This window comes from Dryobates pubescens, chromosome 15 (genome assembly GCF_014839835.1).
Source record: "Dryobates pubescens isolate bDryPub1 chromosome 15, bDryPub1.pri, whole genome shotgun sequence".
Taxonomy (NCBI): Eukaryota; Metazoa; Chordata; class Aves; order Piciformes; family Picidae; genus Dryobates; species Dryobates pubescens.
In genome coordinates, this window is record NC_071626.1 from 17,626,190 (window position 1) to 17,645,288 (window position 19,099).

Below are 19,099 nucleotides of genomic sequence, written 5' to 3' on the forward strand. Positions count from 1 at the left end.
ACCAGGTTGCTGTTGAAGACAAAGGGTTGGAGGAAAGATGGGAATCTTCTACCTCCACTGCTTCAAGAAAATCCAAACTGTTTGTGCAGTGCAGCTCTGCTTTACAGAGGTGCTGTGTAACTGAAGAGTAGGGCTCAGTTTCTTAGTAACTGTAGCTGAGGGACACTGATATTTTCCTCTTATTTTCAGCCTCACAAATTCAATTTGGGCTCTGAGTGTTTGGCTGGACTCTCTCCAACTAGTCTCTCCTCACCATGATAAAGGAACTGGAGTCCAAATTTTGATCATGGAGCACCTGTGCCTTCCATATGCTTGAATAGGTGTAGCTGCATCATCATGGCTTTTCTGGGAAACACACAGTGGACTCAGATCTCTCTCTCTCTGACACTGGATGCACACAAGCAGCAAGACTGCTCCAGAAGAAAAGGTCAGGTTCCACAAACCATTCTCCATTTCCAAAGAGATTCAAACTGCCTTTCCAGTTCAGCTCAAGAATGCTCACTCAAGTAGCAGGTATAGCTGGGCAGACTTGCTCTTTCCAGTCAAACTCCTTCCAGTGTAGACACATTTCTCATTTGGATTGTGGAGAGGTCATTTAAACTCACCCCCACCCCCCCCCCAAAAAAAAAGGCTGAAATTTTATTATTCACAGAAAGTGAATGGAAAAAAATAATAATTGCATTTAGTAAGCTTGACAATTTTTGCAGAGAGCAGTATTCAAACCAGCCTGAATTCACAGAGAACAAGAGTCTATTTACAGGTTTCTAGAGATCAAGCTGTGGAATTATACAGCAGGGTGTAGTTCTCTATCCCATTGCAGAGAGATTACAAACCCTGCAGATAGGTCTGCTCTTCCTATTGAACTCTATAGAACTGGGGGGGTTCCCCATGTAGATAATACCCTGTCACTGCCTTGTACCTCCTTTCAACATCCATCAGACAGCTTAGTAAATACACCACGTGCACATTAAAACAGAGAGGAGCCCTGGGCAAGCTGACCAACCTGTTCCAGTCCTGAAAGCAACACAGAGGGATCCTTAGAAGCTACTCTGAAAGCTGCCATCAACATCCAGATTGGTCCTGGAGAGGCACATGGGAACAAAATGGTTCAGAGAAAAGAAAGCAACAGGCCAAGCAGATCTTCCCCCACAAAGGACCAGACCTGACCACTTTTGTTTCCCTGAAGGCTTTCTTAAAAAGCAGCAAGGAAAGATGAACACTTGCCCATCTGTCATCTGCTCAGGTTGCCCTGTTCTGGCTACTGTGATTTCCTAGGTCCTGCCCCATGGCTAGACCCAAAAGAGTTCAGGACATTAAGCTAGTACTGGCCCTGCAAGAACTCTAGAAGATCATCTTTATCAAACCCTCCTGCCCAGGTGGGGTTAGCACCTGACCGTGTAAACATCTTTAAAGAGCTATTGAAAGGTCATCGCTCAGGAAAAGAGTTCCCTCCCTGGAGAGATGTAAGCAAGGCCAACAAATGGGTAAAAAATGGTGGGCACACAAACTTTCAGCTCTCACCTACACCAAATTATCAGGCTTACTTAAACACCCAATAGGTCTTTCCTTTAGAGGTTCAATGGAGAGGGAAGACAGATCCACCTGAAGTGGCCTGAGCTGGAAAGACCTGGACATCCATAGAGGAGACTCTTCATGCAGCTGCCAGCCAAGTAAAGTTCTACCTGAGAGTCCCATTCATGTGTTTCATAATTCCTGGACAGCATCTGCCTTGCTTGCCAGGAGCTGCCTGAACTCTGACACTTGGTGATACCACTACAGCCACATTTTGCTCTCCTCAGACATTGTTCCCTGCAAACATACTAGGATTAAACCTGAATCAGGAAAGGAGCACGTAGGACTCGCCTGTCATCCTAAACTACACTGAGCCTGAAGAGGAGGCAAGGAAGAGATAAATACATCACGAATGAAAGAGAGTAGATCTGAGCCAGGGTAAGAAAGAGTTGCCCCTGAGACAGTACAGAGTGTCCAGGCAAATTCCACTCTCTAGGTCATCAGATGCAGCATCTGATCTAAACCCCTGCTTTGCTGAGGCTCCCTTGCAAGAAATGCCACAGTTCAAACTCACCACTTGGGTTCTCCCTGCTGGTTCTGTTCAGTCCTCCAGCAAAACCAACAGCCTTGTACAATTTTCTCTTTTGTTCTTGTCCCCATTTATTTTCTGGTGAGAGCCTGGGAAAAACCCGTTCTCCCCTCTGCCAAAGGGAGGAGTGTAAAAACATGGTGTGGAATTGGAAGAGACTGAATTCCCCCTAGTCAAGGAGCCATATTTTGTTAACACAACAGAAGAACCCGTAAAACCTGGAAAGCTCCTGAAATCAGCTTTCTCCACTCCTAAAAAAGAGATGGGAGGGAAGAACAAACAGACCAAGTGCTGTGCATTATTTACATTGCTTGGGGGTAGGGAAACAAAAGAAGAAAACATAGGCAGGCAGAAGAAATAAATAGGAGAACACTTCCTTTCACTCCTTTTCCTCTGGCAACATTTGGCACTGCAGGAGGAGCAGCAGAAATGGGAAGGGTGCAGTGTGTGAGTCATGGGCAGAGTACAGGCCTTTCCCACTACTGACTGCTTCCTTAGGAACCCAGCAATAGAAAAAGGTTAAAAAAAAAGCCCAAACTGAAAACTCCAATGTAAACTGCATATCTCTGATCTCATAGCTGTAAACACTGTTGCTGGATCTGCTGCCTGCTCTCAGGGCCTTCTCATACTGCTAGCAAGGGGCAAGATAGAAGGACACAGCAGCAGCACCAAGCCCCTTGCAAGAGCCAGCTTGTTATGACTGTCCCCGTAGCTGAAAATGTTCTTTCCACTGGCACCTGGTGCCCAGTGCCAAAAGAACGCCCTGCTCTTGCCAGCTCCTGGGAAGGCAGAAATGTCAAAGAGAAAAACAAACAAATGAAAGATTAGAAAGAAACCAAAACATACTGTCTGAGAGCAGGCTTAGATTCTTATCTGCGGCCATTCTTCCATGCCCTATGAGAGCCCTGCCCACAGAGCCACACCAGCTGTGCTGCAGCACAGCCTGTGCCAGCAGAGTGCCATTTGTATCCATAGACACTACAGTTTCATAGCAAGGTGCTGCTGAGGATGTGCTTACACAGCAAACCTCTCATCTGAGTGCAGTCTGTATCAAATACAGCCTCACACCCTCTGTACCAGCCACAATCACAACACTAGTGCAATCTATACTTGCAAAGCCATCTCTTCATTTTAAACCAGTTTATATTCAGATATTCTACCACAGGGGCCATGTCCACAGAGCCATGTCCATTCTTGCCAGCATGGATTCTGGTCACAGAGCTGCTCCCTGTACCAGGCCTGTCTTATCAGCTATGCTCCCAGTACCAGCAGATGCTGTAGCCACAGCCAAGACTTTGTATTAAAAAGATTTAGAAATTATTTACCAATCCAGATCTCTCAAAGCACCTCACACATGTATTGCCCAGAGCAACAAAAATCAAGAACATCTGTCCATGGTGGAGAGGAAGAAGAGGTCTTCACGTGTCAATTACTTTGAGATTTTCCTCTTGGTTTAAAAAAAAACTAATTACAGGTCCGGAATGGAAGGTGTGTCTGCTCACAGGTATGGGGAGCTGAAGAGAAGAATTCCTGTCACTTTACTCCTTGCCACCCCTCTCTCGGTTCAACATGGATGAGAACTTCACAGAAAGCATCAGTTGTTTGTTTCTCCCTCTTCCTCATCGAACGACTGCACCCCGGAGGAGGTGACATCTGAGACTTTGCGGCTCAGTGCAGCGTGTTCCACCTCCTCTCGAGGAGACAGCGATTCCAGGTCCCGGCACAGTGCATCGTCCTCCTCGGGAGAGGGCTTCTTGTTTAGCAGAGGAGCCTTCTCCAGCCGTGGGTTCCCTTCATCCTCAATGTGGTCCTCCATGTACGTGCTGGACTCGGCCCCACAGCCACCCTGAGCAGTCTGGAGGGGCCACACGTGGACGAGGCCTGTGCTCTGGATGAAGTTCTGCTCCTGTCGCTGTTGCTGCAGCTGCTGCTGCTGGAGAAGGCTGCTCTGAATCAAAATGCTTTCCTGAAGGTTTGTCTGGGACTCATCAAAATTCTGGCCTAAGTATGAGCCAGTTGCTGGGGAAGCAATGAGGGACTGGTCACTGGTCTCCCAGGCATCAGATGAACCTAAGCAATACATGCCCTGCGAGACGTAGGAGTGAGGCCAGCTATCGTACTGCGTCTGGGCCATATGCTCTGCAAGGACAGGAGGGAAACAACACAGTCAGACACTTTCCAGGCCAGGCTGGCTCCTTCACACAGCCTGAGTGCCTCTGCATGGTACTGTGCCGCACAGGGCACATACAGCCTCTGCAAGGGAGGAGGGTGAACAGAAAAGATGCTTCTAGGCAATAGGTGATGAACTTGATAGTACCCACAACTGAGAGAGCTGGCAGCTTTTCACAGTTGTACCCAAAAAAGGCAGAGGAACTGGGCTTTGGAGCCTCCCTGCTAAGATTAGATTCTTGGACAGCACCACAAGTAGGTGATTCCTCTGCTAGATCCCGATCCCAATCCCAAAAATTAAGGCTACAAAATAAAACAGGATAAAAGGAAAGAGAGCATCATGATAACAAGAGCAGGAAGGGGTTGTTTCAAGATTAGCAAGAGGCATTGGAACTCACCTTGGCTTTCCATTAGCTCCTGATAGTTCTCAGAGTAGTTGCCTACTGGGTTCTCCTGATTTGAGTTTACACTCACATCTTCACCATCCATGGAGGACCAGGCCATCAGAGTTGCCTCAGAAATAGCAAACTGCTCCATCACTCCTATGCCAAAAGAGACAGGAAGGGGAAGCAGGGCTCTGTGAAAGTCTTCACTTGTCACCACCCTCTCGAACCTCATCTCTTGGTCACACTGTCCCTCTCTAGTCCTTCCTCATAAACACCCATCACCCACAACTGGCCCTCACCCTTTCCACCATGCATTCCACTAGCAAGGCTCCAACTACAGCCTCTCTCTCCTTCGCCTGTCTGAACCACCCACAGGCTCTCCTGCATGTCTCTTCCAGGTTCCTGCCGTTCAGCCTCTCAGGAGCTCTGCTCTGGGCCCTGCCAACAGCCCAGCCCCAGGGTACCTGCCAGGAAGCGTGCCTCCTTCTCGCCATCGCTCAGGTCGGAGTAGGCGTCGGCGTCCTTGCGCGCGGCCTCGTGGGTGTGCTGCTGCTGCTGGCTGCTGCCTTTGCCCCAGCCCTGCCACTCGATCATGTGAGCCACGCGGCCCTGCCCCATGGCCGTCGGCTTTGTGACGTGGTCCTTCATGCTGCGAGATATCCCTAAGGGGCCAGACATCAGAAAACAAGGAGGGGCTATTACACAGCTCCAGGGTGGTGTGCCCTGCTCTGTACCTCTCTTGGAAGAGGAGTTTCTCCCCCGCTTTCCTGACAGGGTTCAGGCCTGGGGTCGAGTGTCTCCCACCTTTCACTCTATCACTTTCCAGGAGAGTTTCTCCATCTTTCCTTGGACTCAGGGAAGGGAGAAAAAAGGGAAACCCCAAATATGAAAGACCATTCCCTTCCTTGCCTAGAATCCATTTAGGACAGTATTGGGCATGAAGGATGGAGCCTGGAAGTGAACAAACTAAGAAATAGAAAATGAGGTTAAACTCAAGACTGTTTGAGGGGAAGCAATCGAGCTGGAGTGCATGGTGAGCAACCAACAGGAATAAGACAAATCTGTTCTTTGAAAGGCAACAACTAAGAGATTTCTTTGTCTAGGACTATGGTGGCAGAGATGCCTCTAAGGCATGAGTCAGAAAGGAGCAATTGGGACAGCAACAGAGAGGTACAGGAAGAAGCACAAAGGCCTGTGGAGAGAAGCTGCCAAGGATAAACTCAAATTTTGAGGACCTCACCAGAGAAAGATGATTTAGCCAAAGCCCCAATCCCATAAGCATTGGAGTTGCGTTTCAGCTTGGGAAGGATGGAGGTCGTATCTTCCATGGAGAGCTGAAAAGAGAGAGAAGATGAAGCAATGATAAACAGGAAGGAAAAAAGGAAGTTAACTGGAGTGAGAAATCAGTATAAGGATTCCAGAAGGTAGGAGGAAGATGAGGAGCAGAAGCAAGCCACAAGAAAAAGAACAAAAGAAGAGAAGGAAAAATTAGAGGCTAGTTACTCAGGGCTGGATATTGCATAATAGTAGCCTTGAGTGAGGCCAGGACAGTGGGAGAGGCAGAAGTAGGCTGTGGTAAGCCTCCCTTTGTCTGTTGCCAGTTCCCCTTGGGCATGCTGCACTGTTCCCAAATCTTTGTTAGAAACACGAGACACGGCTGATGGACAACTCAGGGAGCGGGCAACGAGCCAAGCAAGACCCAGCAATGGCTCACACTGCATTCTAGCACAGACAGCAATTTTTATGTGCTACTTCTGGGGTTTATTTCTTCCAGTTTTAACAAAATGAACATGACACTACCAGTGGTGTGTCCTTGTTTCAAGCATCTACAACCACCTGTAAAACAGTGATGTCTGCAGTTATGCTTATTTCCCTTTACTCTCTCTCCATGTTCATCCTTGACAGGGGAGCATCCTTTGTGGGGACAGGCAGCAGTCACAAACAGAATCAGAAAACAGTCCCTCAAGATGAACTCATCAGGCTTCTTCAGAGATGCCAGGCATTGTATGTGAGGCTTCCTTGTCCTCAAAAGCTCCTTGACAAGCATTGCTTCTGCTCTCCATTTCAACCTCTCTGAAAATCAAGTCCAGCACATTAAAAAAAAAAGAAAGGTACTCAAAAGTAGTGACCATGACACTGGAAAGGGCAAATCCTGATATGAAGCAAGCATTTGCTCACAGGCACATACCCCATGAAAGGTGAGTGGAGCAACAGTTGGGCAGTTAAATAGCTTGAGACAAAGGAAGGCATTGTGAAGATGTTGAGCCAGCTGCCAGAATGAGAGAGAAGTTTCTCTGGAAACTGAGTGTAACCTAAGGCAAAGCGTAAGCTAAGGCATCCTGTAACTTCAGAGCCTGCTATGTCTGTGCATAATGTGTGAGTTGCAGAAATCAGAAAGCAGAGGAAGAACAATGAGAAGTGAGAACACAGCCCATGTCCCATGATGCATTTCTTGATGCACTTCCTCTGGTTGAAGCTTGTCCCCACTGTCTATGCCCCCACTGGTCGTTCCTGCCTGGGTGCTGCTGTTCAGTGTCCACTCATTTGTTTGGAGACAGTCTGGGGCCACTTCATGGAGAGGGTCCACAAAAGAAAGCAAACCACAGAAGGTCTCCACCAGTACAAAGTTGGAGACTTGTGATGTGAAGGAAGGAATGAATAGCATGGGAAGCAAATTCATGAGCCAGTTTTGATACCAAAGAATGTCTCAAACTGCAGCAGGTTTAGGTTGGACATTAAGAGGAAGTTCTCCAGAATGAGAGTGGTGAAATACTGAAACATGTTGCCCAGGGATGTGGTTGAGGCCCCATCCCTGGAGACATTCAAGATCAGACTGGATGTGACCCTGGGAAGCCTGATCTAGTTGGAGGTGTCCCTGCTGAGTGCAGGGGGCTTGGACAAGATGACCTTTGAGGGTTTTCTCCAATCTAGTGCAATCTGGGAATCTGTGAACTACGCTGAGAAAGAGCTGCATTAGGAAAGAAAGAGCTCCATGGATTAAGAATGGGTTTGAAAATGGGAAACTGCAAGTAAAGAAACTCTCTTTTACATGGCTTTGTGTACCTTGCTCTCAGCTAGATGGAGGTGAAGGGAGGAAGAAAAGGACACTTTTCCTAGACACTTTTCTAGGAAAAGACACTTGTCTCTTCTAGACACTTGTTGCATCCAGCATTGCTCCTCTGCACAACCTGTTTCTCTACCTGAGCCTGAGCAAATTATGCCAAGTGCCACAAGGAAAGAGAGGGTGGGGCTCATCTAAAAATCTAAGTGCTGTTGATATCCAGTGCTGCAAGTGCTTTCAAACTACAGAGAACCAGAAGATAACAGATCATTGAAAATGCTTATCCTATGAAAAATGAAGCTTTCTAATCCTGCATTTCCAAGTGTACAAAACTGTCAAGCTAAGTTCTGTGAATGTATTTTTGAAGCTTTCCAAGCAGAAAACCCAGTAAGTTTGGAGGCCCTAATATGCATCATTCCCTTTTCAGGATGCTGGCTTTGCATTAGCAAAAAAAAGAAAAGAAGCAAAACACACCATCTTTTCTCATGGCAGAGGTAGTAAGAGCAACAAGCAACACGGGTTATTAAAACATTTGCTTGTTTCTTCTGCTGCTTGCAAACTGAAGTTAGCTGGTGCTGACTATGTCCCAATGGACATGAAGAATTCTTCTACTTCTGTATGCAACTGAAAATGAAGGACACATTTCTGCCAAACTCCTGGAGAAGATCAAGTGATGCTCTAATCAAAGGCTACAGATTTATTAAACATGCTATAAGAGACCTTTTTTATCTAGCTGGGCCCAGAAATCTCAAAAATAGAAGACAGGAAAGGTTATGCATTTGTCCCAAAGAGGACAAAGCCAATTTTTATAGCCACCTGCAGATCTACATACCTGCCAAATATCAAATATCAGAAGACCCAGAGGCAAACAAAAATTCACCACCATCCTCGGAATCATAGGCAGCTCCCAGAACTTCAGTGGCACTAAAGACTTCCGGCCATGTTTCCATTCTGGTCCCCACTGTACCCACTGGCAGCCACCCCCTTCTCTCTACAACTGAACTGTGAAGAGCAGTGTGGCACATACTCACATTGATACCATCCCAGGAGAAGTCTGTCCGTGTTTGCTAAAGAAAGCAAAGAGGGACACCACGTTAGCACAGCACACAAGCTGCAAACAGCCATGCATCTCTCTAGCAGTTTGCCATAATCAACAGCCACTACTCTAGCTGCTGTATTTCCCCCCAAAAAATGCTTTTTTCAAGCTGCTTTCATCCCCTGCTGCTGATTATGGTGTCTGTAGGTACCACGATGCTGAAGGCACAATAGCAAGTGGGATGACAGAGCAAGAGAGAGAAAAAGCAAACCCCTTTCCGTAAGACTGCCCTTCCAACAGCTCTTCCCTAGATGCTGCACTGCTGCCACCCCTGCGTGGGAGCTGCATTGTTCTGAGGCTAACACAAGGAGGAGCTACACCACCTACGGACCTTGAGTGCAAGACAGCCGGTTACAGAATTCTTTTCTGCTGGATTTATTTGCTCTTACAGTCTCAGTTTGTCCTTTCTGACTCATTCTTGCCTTGTACACCAGGCCCATTTCTCACATCGGCCATTACAGTATCAACATAGAGAATCATACAGCTGTTTAGGTTGGGAAGGACTGCTAAGATCACAGCATCATAGAATGGTTTGGGTTGGAAGGAATCTCCAAAGGTCATCTAGCCAAACCCCCCTGCAGTCAGCAGGGACCTCCTCCACTAGGATCAGGCTGTTCAGAGCCTTGTCGAGCCTGACCTTGAATATCTCTAGGGATGGGACCTCCACTACTGCCCTGGGTAACCTGTTGCAGTGTTCCAGCATCCTCATAAAGCAGAAATTGTTCCTAACATGCTTTCACTGAAGAAATATTTCCTAATATCAAGTTTGAACCTCCCCTGGTTCAGCTTGGAACCATTTCCTCTGGTCTTGACACCTGTCATCAAGGAGAAGAGGCTGCCCTCTCCTCACTCCAACCTCCCTTCAGGTAGCTGTGGAGAGCAATGAGGTCTCCCCTCAGCCTCCTCTTCTCCAGACTGAACACCCCCAGCTCCCGCAGCCCCTGCTTGTAGCCCAGGTGCTCCAGGCCCTTCACCAGCCTCACTGCCCTTCTTTGCACCCACTCCAGCACCTTCCTGTAGTGAGGGGCCCAGAACTGAACACAGCACTCGAGGTGTGGCCTCACCAGTGCTGAGCACAGGGGATGATCACCTCCCTGTCCCTGCTGGCCACAGTGTTTCTAGCACAAGCCAGGATGCCATTGGCTTTCTTGGCCACCTGGGCACTCTGCTGACTCCTGTTCAGTTGATTGTCAACCAGTACCCCCAGGTCCCTCTCCAAGTTGCAGCTTTCCAGCCACACTTTCCCAGGTCTGTAGCTTACCATGGGGCAGTTGTGACCCAGGTGCAGGACCTGGCCCTTGGCCTTGTTGAACTTCATACAATGAGCCTTGGCCCTTTGGTGTCACCTGTCCAGACCCCACTGTAAAGCTTCCCTACCCTCTAGGAGACCACCACAGCCACCCAGCTTGGTGTCATCTGCAAACCTACTGAGGGTGCCTCAATCTCCTCATCCAGATCATTGATAAAGACATTAAAGAGGACAGGCCCCAGTACTGAACCCTGGGGGACACCACTAGTGACAGCTCCACTCACCACCACTCTTTGGGCCCAGCCATCAGCCAGTTTTTCATGCAGTGCAGAATGTACTGGATGACCTTTGGAGATCCCTTCGAACCCCAACCATTTCATGATTCTATCACTAATCATGCCAGCATACCTGTAACCTTAGAGACCTGAAGAGTCAGGTATCCCAGAGAGCAAATGAACTAGCCCTTGGGATAGCACCTCCAGGCTTGTCAGAACTGTCCCTGTGTTCTACATCTTCTGTTCCACTCCAGTCACAAGTGGTTAAAAGCACTGAACGTTTGCAACTGCAAAGTGGGTCTGGGACAGGTACTCACCTCAGTAGAAGGTCGATGGAAGCTGCTGCCATGCAGTGAACTAGTGCTGTCCATGTTGATTTGGTCCACATCTTTCAGACCCTTCCAGTCCACAGCAATCACCTCATTTCCTGTGGGAACACATCTAGTCAGGCTTCTGAATGCCACTACAATTTGTTCTAGCAGTCTTAAGGCAACTCAGTCCAGCATACAGGAGAAATCAGTGAGTTTAAGGCCACAACAGCCATAAATCTGACCTTCTAATTTTAGTCAGATTACCTGTACAGCATCAACTATTCTATTTTGCATATCTTCATATGAAGACCATTAGTTTCTGGAGGTTTAAAGCATAATGAATGCTTGGCTAAAGCACAGAACCCCAGAAGAAAGGCTTCTAGTCATCATGTGTGACTGAGAAAGAAGCCATCCTTTTGATACCCTGTTCCAATATTAAACCATCATCACTTCAATAGGCACTTCTCCTTTATGATTTGTATTGGTCTGAGCTCAGCTTAGAGCTGCTGGTGCCTGAGCTTTGCCATTCTCAGCAAGATTAAAGACCTTTTTTATACCTGCCATTGCACTTCCAGGAAAGCTATTCATATGCTTGCTTTTCTTCTTGACAAACTACACAGAGGGAGCACTTTAGGTTTCTTACTGTAGAGCATTTTTCCATTCTCCTTAATAAATTTGTGTCTCTTTTTAAAAGATACTTTACATTTTTCAGTTCTTTGCATACACAGTAGCATATATAAAGCTAGAAGCAGTTACTTGCTGCTCCTCCTCACATTAACTCATTGTGCCATGACCTCACAGTAGGTTCTCATATTCAGCTGTTTGCTTCTTCAGATCCCTGTGCACTTTGCAAGGCTTTCTGTGACTATCACCCAACCAAAAGCACAGTCTGTGACATTGGATTTTACATGTATTTTAATATGACTTAAAGGAGCTAGTAAACTTAAATATTAGCAACATAAAATAGAAATTACAACATTGAATGAATAAAGGTTAAAAATTTATTATTAAGTAAGATTAAATTGCAATAAAAGTTAAATTAATGCAAGGTAGCACACTTTAAATTGTCAGTTAAGTAACCAGGAGTGCTCTGTGTGACCATTCTGTCCAGTTAACAAATTACTGTGCCCTCAGCCTTTGTGCCATCCTCAAATGCTGTTTAAAGTTATTTGCTCCCGTGTCATGGAGGAGAAGTTGTTCCATGTCTAAACCTGAGCTGTTTGGAACCTGGCAAGAAATACAGCTCCCAGAATAATCATCTATTCCTGGATCAATTCAGCAATGTCTAGTCTGTTGGGAATACCTGCCATTGAACGTGAATGGGTCTATTTTCATTAGCTTTCAGGGGGTTATTTACTCTTTATAATAAATGTCTCCTCCACAGACACATGCAAATCCCCTTGCTCCAGCAGCTCTGGCACATTTACACTGGTGCATTACTGCAAGAGACCCTACAAAGGCCTGCAGGAGGCAGGCAGGAACTTGCTGGGTGGGAAGGCTGAGGCATGCATCAGTTGGAATTCAAAATGCAACATAAATAAATAATGTGGTCCCTTAAAACTGCTAAACACAGCAAGATGAAAAGCAGCAGAAAAGAAACGTTATTTGGATGGGTGTCCATCCCCGCTTCGCCTCTCATCATTCCCTGCGGTACAAGAAGACCTCGCTCTGAAAGAGCCAAAGCAAGTTTTTCCCTTCACACTTGAAGAATGCTTCTGTCATCAGGGTGATTATTTGCCAGACAAAATGGTTCTGTGGTTCTATAAAGACACCTGAAGGTGTGCACCAAAGCTTCCCAGCGGGTCTGGAAGCATCTCAGTGCCCAGGCCTTGGCAGGCACCCAGGGCCAGGCTCCCAAGGCTAAACTATGTCATGGCAGGTCTGGATGGAACACTCACTCCATCTGGCGGGGCAGCGCAGCTGCAACTAGGCCACCAAGCCCACTGAGCAAGCATAAAGCCTGGGCACATCACTGCTACCCTCTACCCAGCCTCTGATAAGCTTTTGGCCTCCCCATTTGAGAGGAATTTCTTTTCTTTCTGCTCTGCTATGTAAGGCTGTGGCTGGCTGCACTGCCACCAATCTGACCAACAGTCCTGAGTTGGGCAAAGCCAGAGGGGGAGATTTGGGTGTGCTTGGATTCAAGTGAGAGGAGCAAGGTCTTCGCAGGCCCACTCATGGGTTGCCCACTCCTAGCATGGCTGGAGACCTCTTAGATTTGGGGTCCAAGCAAACTCTTGGGCTAGAAATACCTCTGGCAAAGGGAAGTGCCAGGTAGAGCTGTGACAGCCCAGTTGTCAGACTGTGCAACAGCTAGAAGGCTTTGCTGCACCTCAGCACCGAAGGCTTTGCTCTTTTCTTGTCTTCACAAGACTGAGAGGGGATTTCAACAATGTATGTAAATATCTGAGGGGTGGGTGTCAAGTGGAGAGGGCCAATCTCTTTTCAGTGGTGCACAATAATAAGACAAGAAACTAGGGGTACAAGCTTAAACATAGAAGATTGCACTTCAGCATGAGGAGAAACTTCTTTACAGTAAGGGTGACAGAGCACTGGAACAGGCTGCCCAGAGAGGTTGTGGAGTCTCCTTCCGTGGAGACTTTCAAACCCACCTGGATGCATTCCTGTGCGGACTGCCCTAAGTGACCCTGCTTTGGCAGAGGGGCTGGACTCAATGATCTCTGGAGGTCCTCTCCAAAGCTGTGCCAGAAAGTGCTAATCTAGAGAGGGCAGGTATAGGAGTGGAGGGACTGACTGATCAGGGTGAGCTGAGGGATCAAGAGGCCAGTGGGAGGATGAAAGTGGAGGTGAGCAGAGTGAAACCCTGTCTCTGCAATGGGGAACCAGTTGCCTCTTCTTGTAAAGGCAGACCATGCTCCTGTCCTGTAAAGGCAGACCATGCTCCTGTCCTGTAAAGGCAGACCATGCTCCTGTCCTCCATCTGCACCCCCACACACTAGAAGGACTACACTCCTGCCACCAGTCTGATCAAGCCAATGATGCTGGAGAGGCAGAAGGCAGCTGTACGGAAGCCCTCAGTGCAGCAGCAGTCATGTCTGGTTTATCTTCATTTAGCCTAGGTACTTTCAGCTGTTTCTGAGCATAGCACTGAGGCCCCTCTGTAAGTCTAGACAGACATCCTGACACACAGAGCAAAACAGGCTGCAGCACTGCTCTGTGGAAACCATGCAAAGACCTCTCCAGCCACAGAGAGACCAATTTCAGGGAGTCTGGTTCCCAGCACGTGACTCAGCAGCCCCAGATCTGGCAAACAACAAATTCAGCCTTTGCTCTCAGTTCTGCTACCCCACCAGTGGCTTTCAAGAAATGTGAAACTGTGGGTAAGGTTAATATTATTCTGGCAGATGGTGGCAGCATCCAGTGGCTGAAGGACATTTTTTTATGGCAAACTATTTAGCTCTAAGTCCACACCTGTTCCATATTTGCAGCACTAAAAGCCCATCAAATGTATTTATGACTGTTTTTCCCCAGCTGAAATACCTCATCTACCTACACAACAAAAGAGAATGAGCAATATGTGATGGTGCATGCACTACAGTCATAAAAACTGAATAACTACTGAAAATTCTTAAACAGTTGCCCAGGTACTGAGAAAGAAATAATTGGAAGAAAACTCTTTAGTATCTGTTACATTTTTTAAATGCAGGAGTATCTGCTGACGGCTCACAACATCACACACTGTGGCTGTAAAGAAGATCTTGGTGTTTTAATTGGGGCTGGGGCAGTGTTATTGCCTCTTATTCAAAGTTGGATAAAGGTTAGTGGGGTTTTTTTTTCTGTTCTGCTAGAAATAGCAAGAGCAACACAAATCCACAGACATGAAAGATCAAATTCTGCTCTGACAGATGGAAGGAAATACAGAAAAGCAGAAAGAAGTACGGGCAACAAAGTGAGGAAAAGGGAAACTGAAAGCAGTGCATCATATTTTAGCATTGCTTCTCTGCAACCTCTTCTCAACCTCTTTCTCCCTTCCATTAGTATGGGGCTTTTCATCTGCAAATGGTACACTTCTTCTTCAGTATAATTTCTTTTTCTTCTATTCATCTTTCATCTCAGCTTCTGCTAATCATCATGGCTATTCCATTTTGTAGTTTTATCAGCAATCCCCTCTTACAGAACAGTATTTGCTCCTCTCCACACAGAGCTGATAAGCAGTTGAAAACGTGAGTGGGTCACAAAGCTAATTTTTAAAGGGGGGTTTTTTACAAACACATTCTACTGAAGTTCTCACTGAAGCCTTTTGAAATGAGCTGATGGAAGCTGAAAGATAGCTGGGTTCCAGATTTCCTTGTCATTGTTTCTGTGTGGTGTGTACAGAAGGGAGACAGAGGGCTTTCATGTGCACGGAACTTTGACACTATCTCTTGATTTTGGAAATAAAATATTGTTATTTGTTTTGAGGAGGTTTACTAACATCATGAGGCCCATCCTTGATCTGAGAGATAACTGAAGAGCACACAGGAAAGAGTGAGATAAAGCCAAAGCAGCTGAACTACACTAAGCCACGCTGTTTGCAGCTCATGGCTGCTTTGCATTTTTAACACAAATCTGATAAATGAACTCTGACAAACACTCATCAGGGGGAAAAAAAAATAAGAGATGTTTCCATCACAACAGAAGGTAAGGTTCCAACTCAAGTCCTCTAAGCCTTTGGGGGAAAAGTACCTGCTACAGCACTAGTAAGGTAAAATCAAGATTTTTAAAGTCAGACCTTTCTAAATAATAAAGATTAAAAACATCTGAAGAGGAAAAAAAAAGATGGGGAAAGAGAACCTTTTGAGCATTGCAGCTTTGGACTCTAGAAGCTAGAAAATGCATGTACCAAGCAATATGAAATAATGATCATATTGATGAATGCACTGGAAAGATCCCAGAAGCTGTCTGGATGACTGTATGCCACCTTGCTGATCTAATATTACTACTTTTTCCCTATTACAGTAGCTCACTTTGCCACATACTCCAATTAATGATGGAGACACAGGACTTCTGACTTGGACATACTTTCATTTTCTTTGCATTTCTGTGACCATGTGATATTTACTCTGTTTTGAATTACTTAGTCCTTAATCTAAACAAGTCCCTTGGGTTTCCTTTGGGTATCTTCTCCATTCCTGTTACCACTGCATACTCATTGATACTGTATTTGGTACCTGGGTCTGTATTTTGTTCATGTTTGTACCAGGCACCTGCATCTATGCAGAAGCCTTTAACAATCCATTTTGTTGTACCTTCTCCAATTTGTCTTCTCAATTTTTTTCCACACTAGGGTAGATAAATTCAGTTTTCATAGACTCATAGAATAGTTTGGATTGGAAGGGATCTCCCATGGTCATGCTGTCCAACCCCGCTGCAGTCAGCAGGGACATCCCCCACTAGGTCAGGTTGCCCAGAGCCTTGTCAAGTCTGACTTTGAATATCTCCAGGGATGGGGCCTCAATCACCTCCCTGGGTAGCCTGTTGCAGTATTCCAGCATCCTCATGGTGCAGAACTTGTTCCTAACATCCAATCTAAATCTGCTCTTCACTCATTTCAAACCACTACCCCTCGTCCTATCACTGCAGGCCTTTACAAACAGTCCCTCTGCAGCCTTCTTGTAGCCCCTTCAGGTACTGGAAGGCTGCACTAAGGTCTGCCTGGAGCCTTCTCTTCTCCAGGCTGAACAACCCCAGCTCCCTCAGCCTGTCCTTGTAGCAGAGTTGCTTAGAGTCTTCAATTCTGTTTTTAACTTCCTGACATGATGCTAGCAAAGATGTACAAGAACATGTATTTATTTTAATTGTTTTCTGATGTGTCATGCCAATTAACATGAGAAACACATTAATTAAACAGTGAATTTCCAACACTGCTATTTATCCACTACAGCACTCTCTTCTGTGTCTCAAGTTTTACTTTCTACCAGAGAGCAGAAGCATTATCATTCAGTATTGGTAGCCAATGTTAACACTGGTAAAGACCAATATTTAGAGTAAATGGTTCAATTATTCTTTTCCCTGAACAACTCAGAAAACAACAAATGTAATTGCAGTAATTATGATCAGTCTTTAAACTGTTCTTTCCCTAATCTCAATTTTCATGATGTTCGTGGGAGTGGAGCATCTTTGTCAAACACAACAATATCACGTCCTGTGAAATGTGGTTGAAATAGAAGTAGTTGAAGCTGCTGGGAAGGAGTGATGGATGGGGAGTTTAATCATCAAAACCTTCTCCTTCCCTGCATGCTTTGTAGAGAGCCACTCAAAGCTAGCAAAAGGTCAACATCAAGGAATGGAATAAGCCTCTGTCATGTGAGCTGTCTCGGAGGTGAATCTAAGATGGAAGCATTCAAATTCATAGAATCATAGAATCAACAAGGTTGGAAAAGACCTCAAAGATCATCAAGTCCAACCTGTCACCTAAGACCTCATGACTACTAAACCATGGCACCAAGTGCCACATCCAATCCCCTCTCGAGCACCTCCAGGGATGGTGACTCCACCACCTCCCTGGGCAGCACATTCCAACGGCTAACAACTCTCTCTGTGAAGAACTTTCTCCTCACCTCGAGCCTAAACTTCCCCTGGTGCAGCTTGAGACTGTGTCCTCTTGTTCTGGTGCTGGTTGCCTGGGAGAAGAGACCAACCCCCTCCTGGCTACAACCACCTTCAGGTAGTCGTAGACAGCAATAAGGTCTCCCCTGAGCCTCCTCTTCTCCAGGCTAAGCAACCCCAGCTCCCTCAGCCTCTCCCCACAGGGCTGTGCTCAAAGCCTCTCCCCAGCCTCGTTGCCCTTCTCTGGACACGTTCAAGAGTCTCAATGTCCTTCTTAAACTGAGGGGCCCAGAACTGGACACAGTACTCAAGGTGTGGCCTAACCAATGCAGAGTACAGGGGCACAATGACTTCCCTGCTCCTGCTGGCCACACTATTCCTAATGCAGGCCAGGATGCCATTGCCACCTGGGCACATTGCTGGCTCATGTTCAGCTGGCTATCAGTCATACCCCCAGGTCCCTCTCTGTTTGGCAGCTCTCCAGCCACTCTGAACCCAGCCTGTAGCTCTGCCTGGGGTTGTTGTGAAAAGTGCAGCACCTGGCACTTGGATTTGTTAAATGCCATCATGTTGGACTCTGCCTATCTGTCCAGTTGGTCGAGGTCCCTCTGGAGAGCCCTTCTACCCTCTAACAGATCAACATCTGCTCCCAACTTGGTGTCATCTGCAAATTTACTGATGACTGACTCAATCCCCTCACCCAGATCATCAATAAAGATGTTAAAGAGGATGGGGCCCAGCACTGATCCCTGGGGCACACCACTGGTGACTGGCCGCCAGCTGGATGTGGCACCATTCACCACCACTCTCTGGGCTTGGCCCTCCAGCCAGTTCCTAACCCAGCACAGAGTGCTGGTAAAGCTCACAGGTAAAGCTGAGAAATCAGTCATCAGTCATTCACACAGCTGTGTGAGCATTCCAGCTTACACTGTGTGAGGGAACAGAAACATGCTGCTGTTGGCACCTATCAACAAGATCCTTGTGGAAGATGAACAGAAAAAGTCTGTTTTCACAAATGAGAAAAGGCTCAGAAAAGTTTGGTGCTCACCAAGACAGAAATGTCTTGGACTTCACAAAACAGATGTCTTTGAAATTTTTGATCAAAAAATGAAGACACCTACAGCTCTGAGAGGTAAGATTAGGAATGGGCAGATTTCAGGATCTTTGCTCTGGAGTTGGGTAATCTAAATGGTTTTCTAGACCATTCTGCCTCTTTCTGCACGTAGGTCCCTCCAACACCAACATTTTCCTTCTTGACAGGAAACATTTTCAAACCAAGACTAAAGGCTACTGCATACCATGTCCTTACAACTAAAAGCAAATGAACAGAGAGCCTAATGTCAGACGTGGGCAGTTCTGAGAAGTCATTCAAGTTAAGGAGGTACTGTAAAAAGAAACACATTTAATGAACACAGCTGTGAAAAAGCCTCTCAAAGCCTTGTCTCATTTGCAGAACAAGTATCAGCTGGCATGAACAGTGGCAAGGGGTTTATCCTCCTTCTTCACTGCTTCTCTGAAGTGCACTGAATGTGTCCCCAGGGCCCTTGTCCAGCACAGTAAGTATGAAAACGTCAAAATGAACCAATGCAGCAGCCCTTTCTTGCTGGCCTGTAGTCCACACTCCAGCAGTGAGATGCAGCAGGCAGCTGCACAGGCTGCTCTCCAGGGGTGTTTAAATTTTAACCTCTGTGGCCAGCACACCACACAGGCACTGGCCTAGAATCATGGCATCGTTTGGGTGGGAAAAGCCCTTTAAGATCATGGAGTCCAACCATTCTTTAACTACCAAATCTGAAGGTAAACTATGTCACTCAGCATCTCATCTCTGCCTCTTTTAAACACCTCCAGGGATGGGGATTCAGTCACCTCCCTGGGGAGTCTGCTCCAGTTCATCTTGGAGCA

General features: G+C 46.5%; 1 protein-coding gene across 2 annotated transcripts in view; it reads right to left on the bottom strand.

Moving 5' to 3' along the window:
* Positions 1 to 628: 628 nt before the first annotated feature.
* Positions 629 to 19,099, bottom strand: part of FAM131B (family with sequence similarity 131 member B) — a 28,451-nt gene continuing 9,980 nt past the window's right edge. The window contains exons 2-7 of one of the 2 annotated variants that reach the window (XM_054168005.1): positions 10,655 to 10,764; positions 8,749 to 8,784; positions 5,896 to 5,990; positions 5,121 to 5,326; positions 4,669 to 4,812; positions 629 to 4,240 (exon numbers count right to left, since the gene is read on the bottom strand). In XM_054168005.1, the coding sequence (XP_054023980.1) occupies positions 3,696 to 4,240; positions 4,669 to 4,812; positions 5,121 to 5,326; positions 5,896 to 5,990; positions 8,749 to 8,784; positions 10,655 to 10,764 (1,136 nt within the window). In that variant the 3' untranslated portion in view covers positions 629 to 3,695. The remainder of the gene's footprint in view (positions 4,241 to 4,668; positions 4,813 to 5,120; positions 5,327 to 5,895; positions 5,991 to 8,748; positions 8,785 to 10,654; positions 10,765 to 19,099) is intronic. The other variant, XM_054168004.1, reaches the window with a different exon arrangement.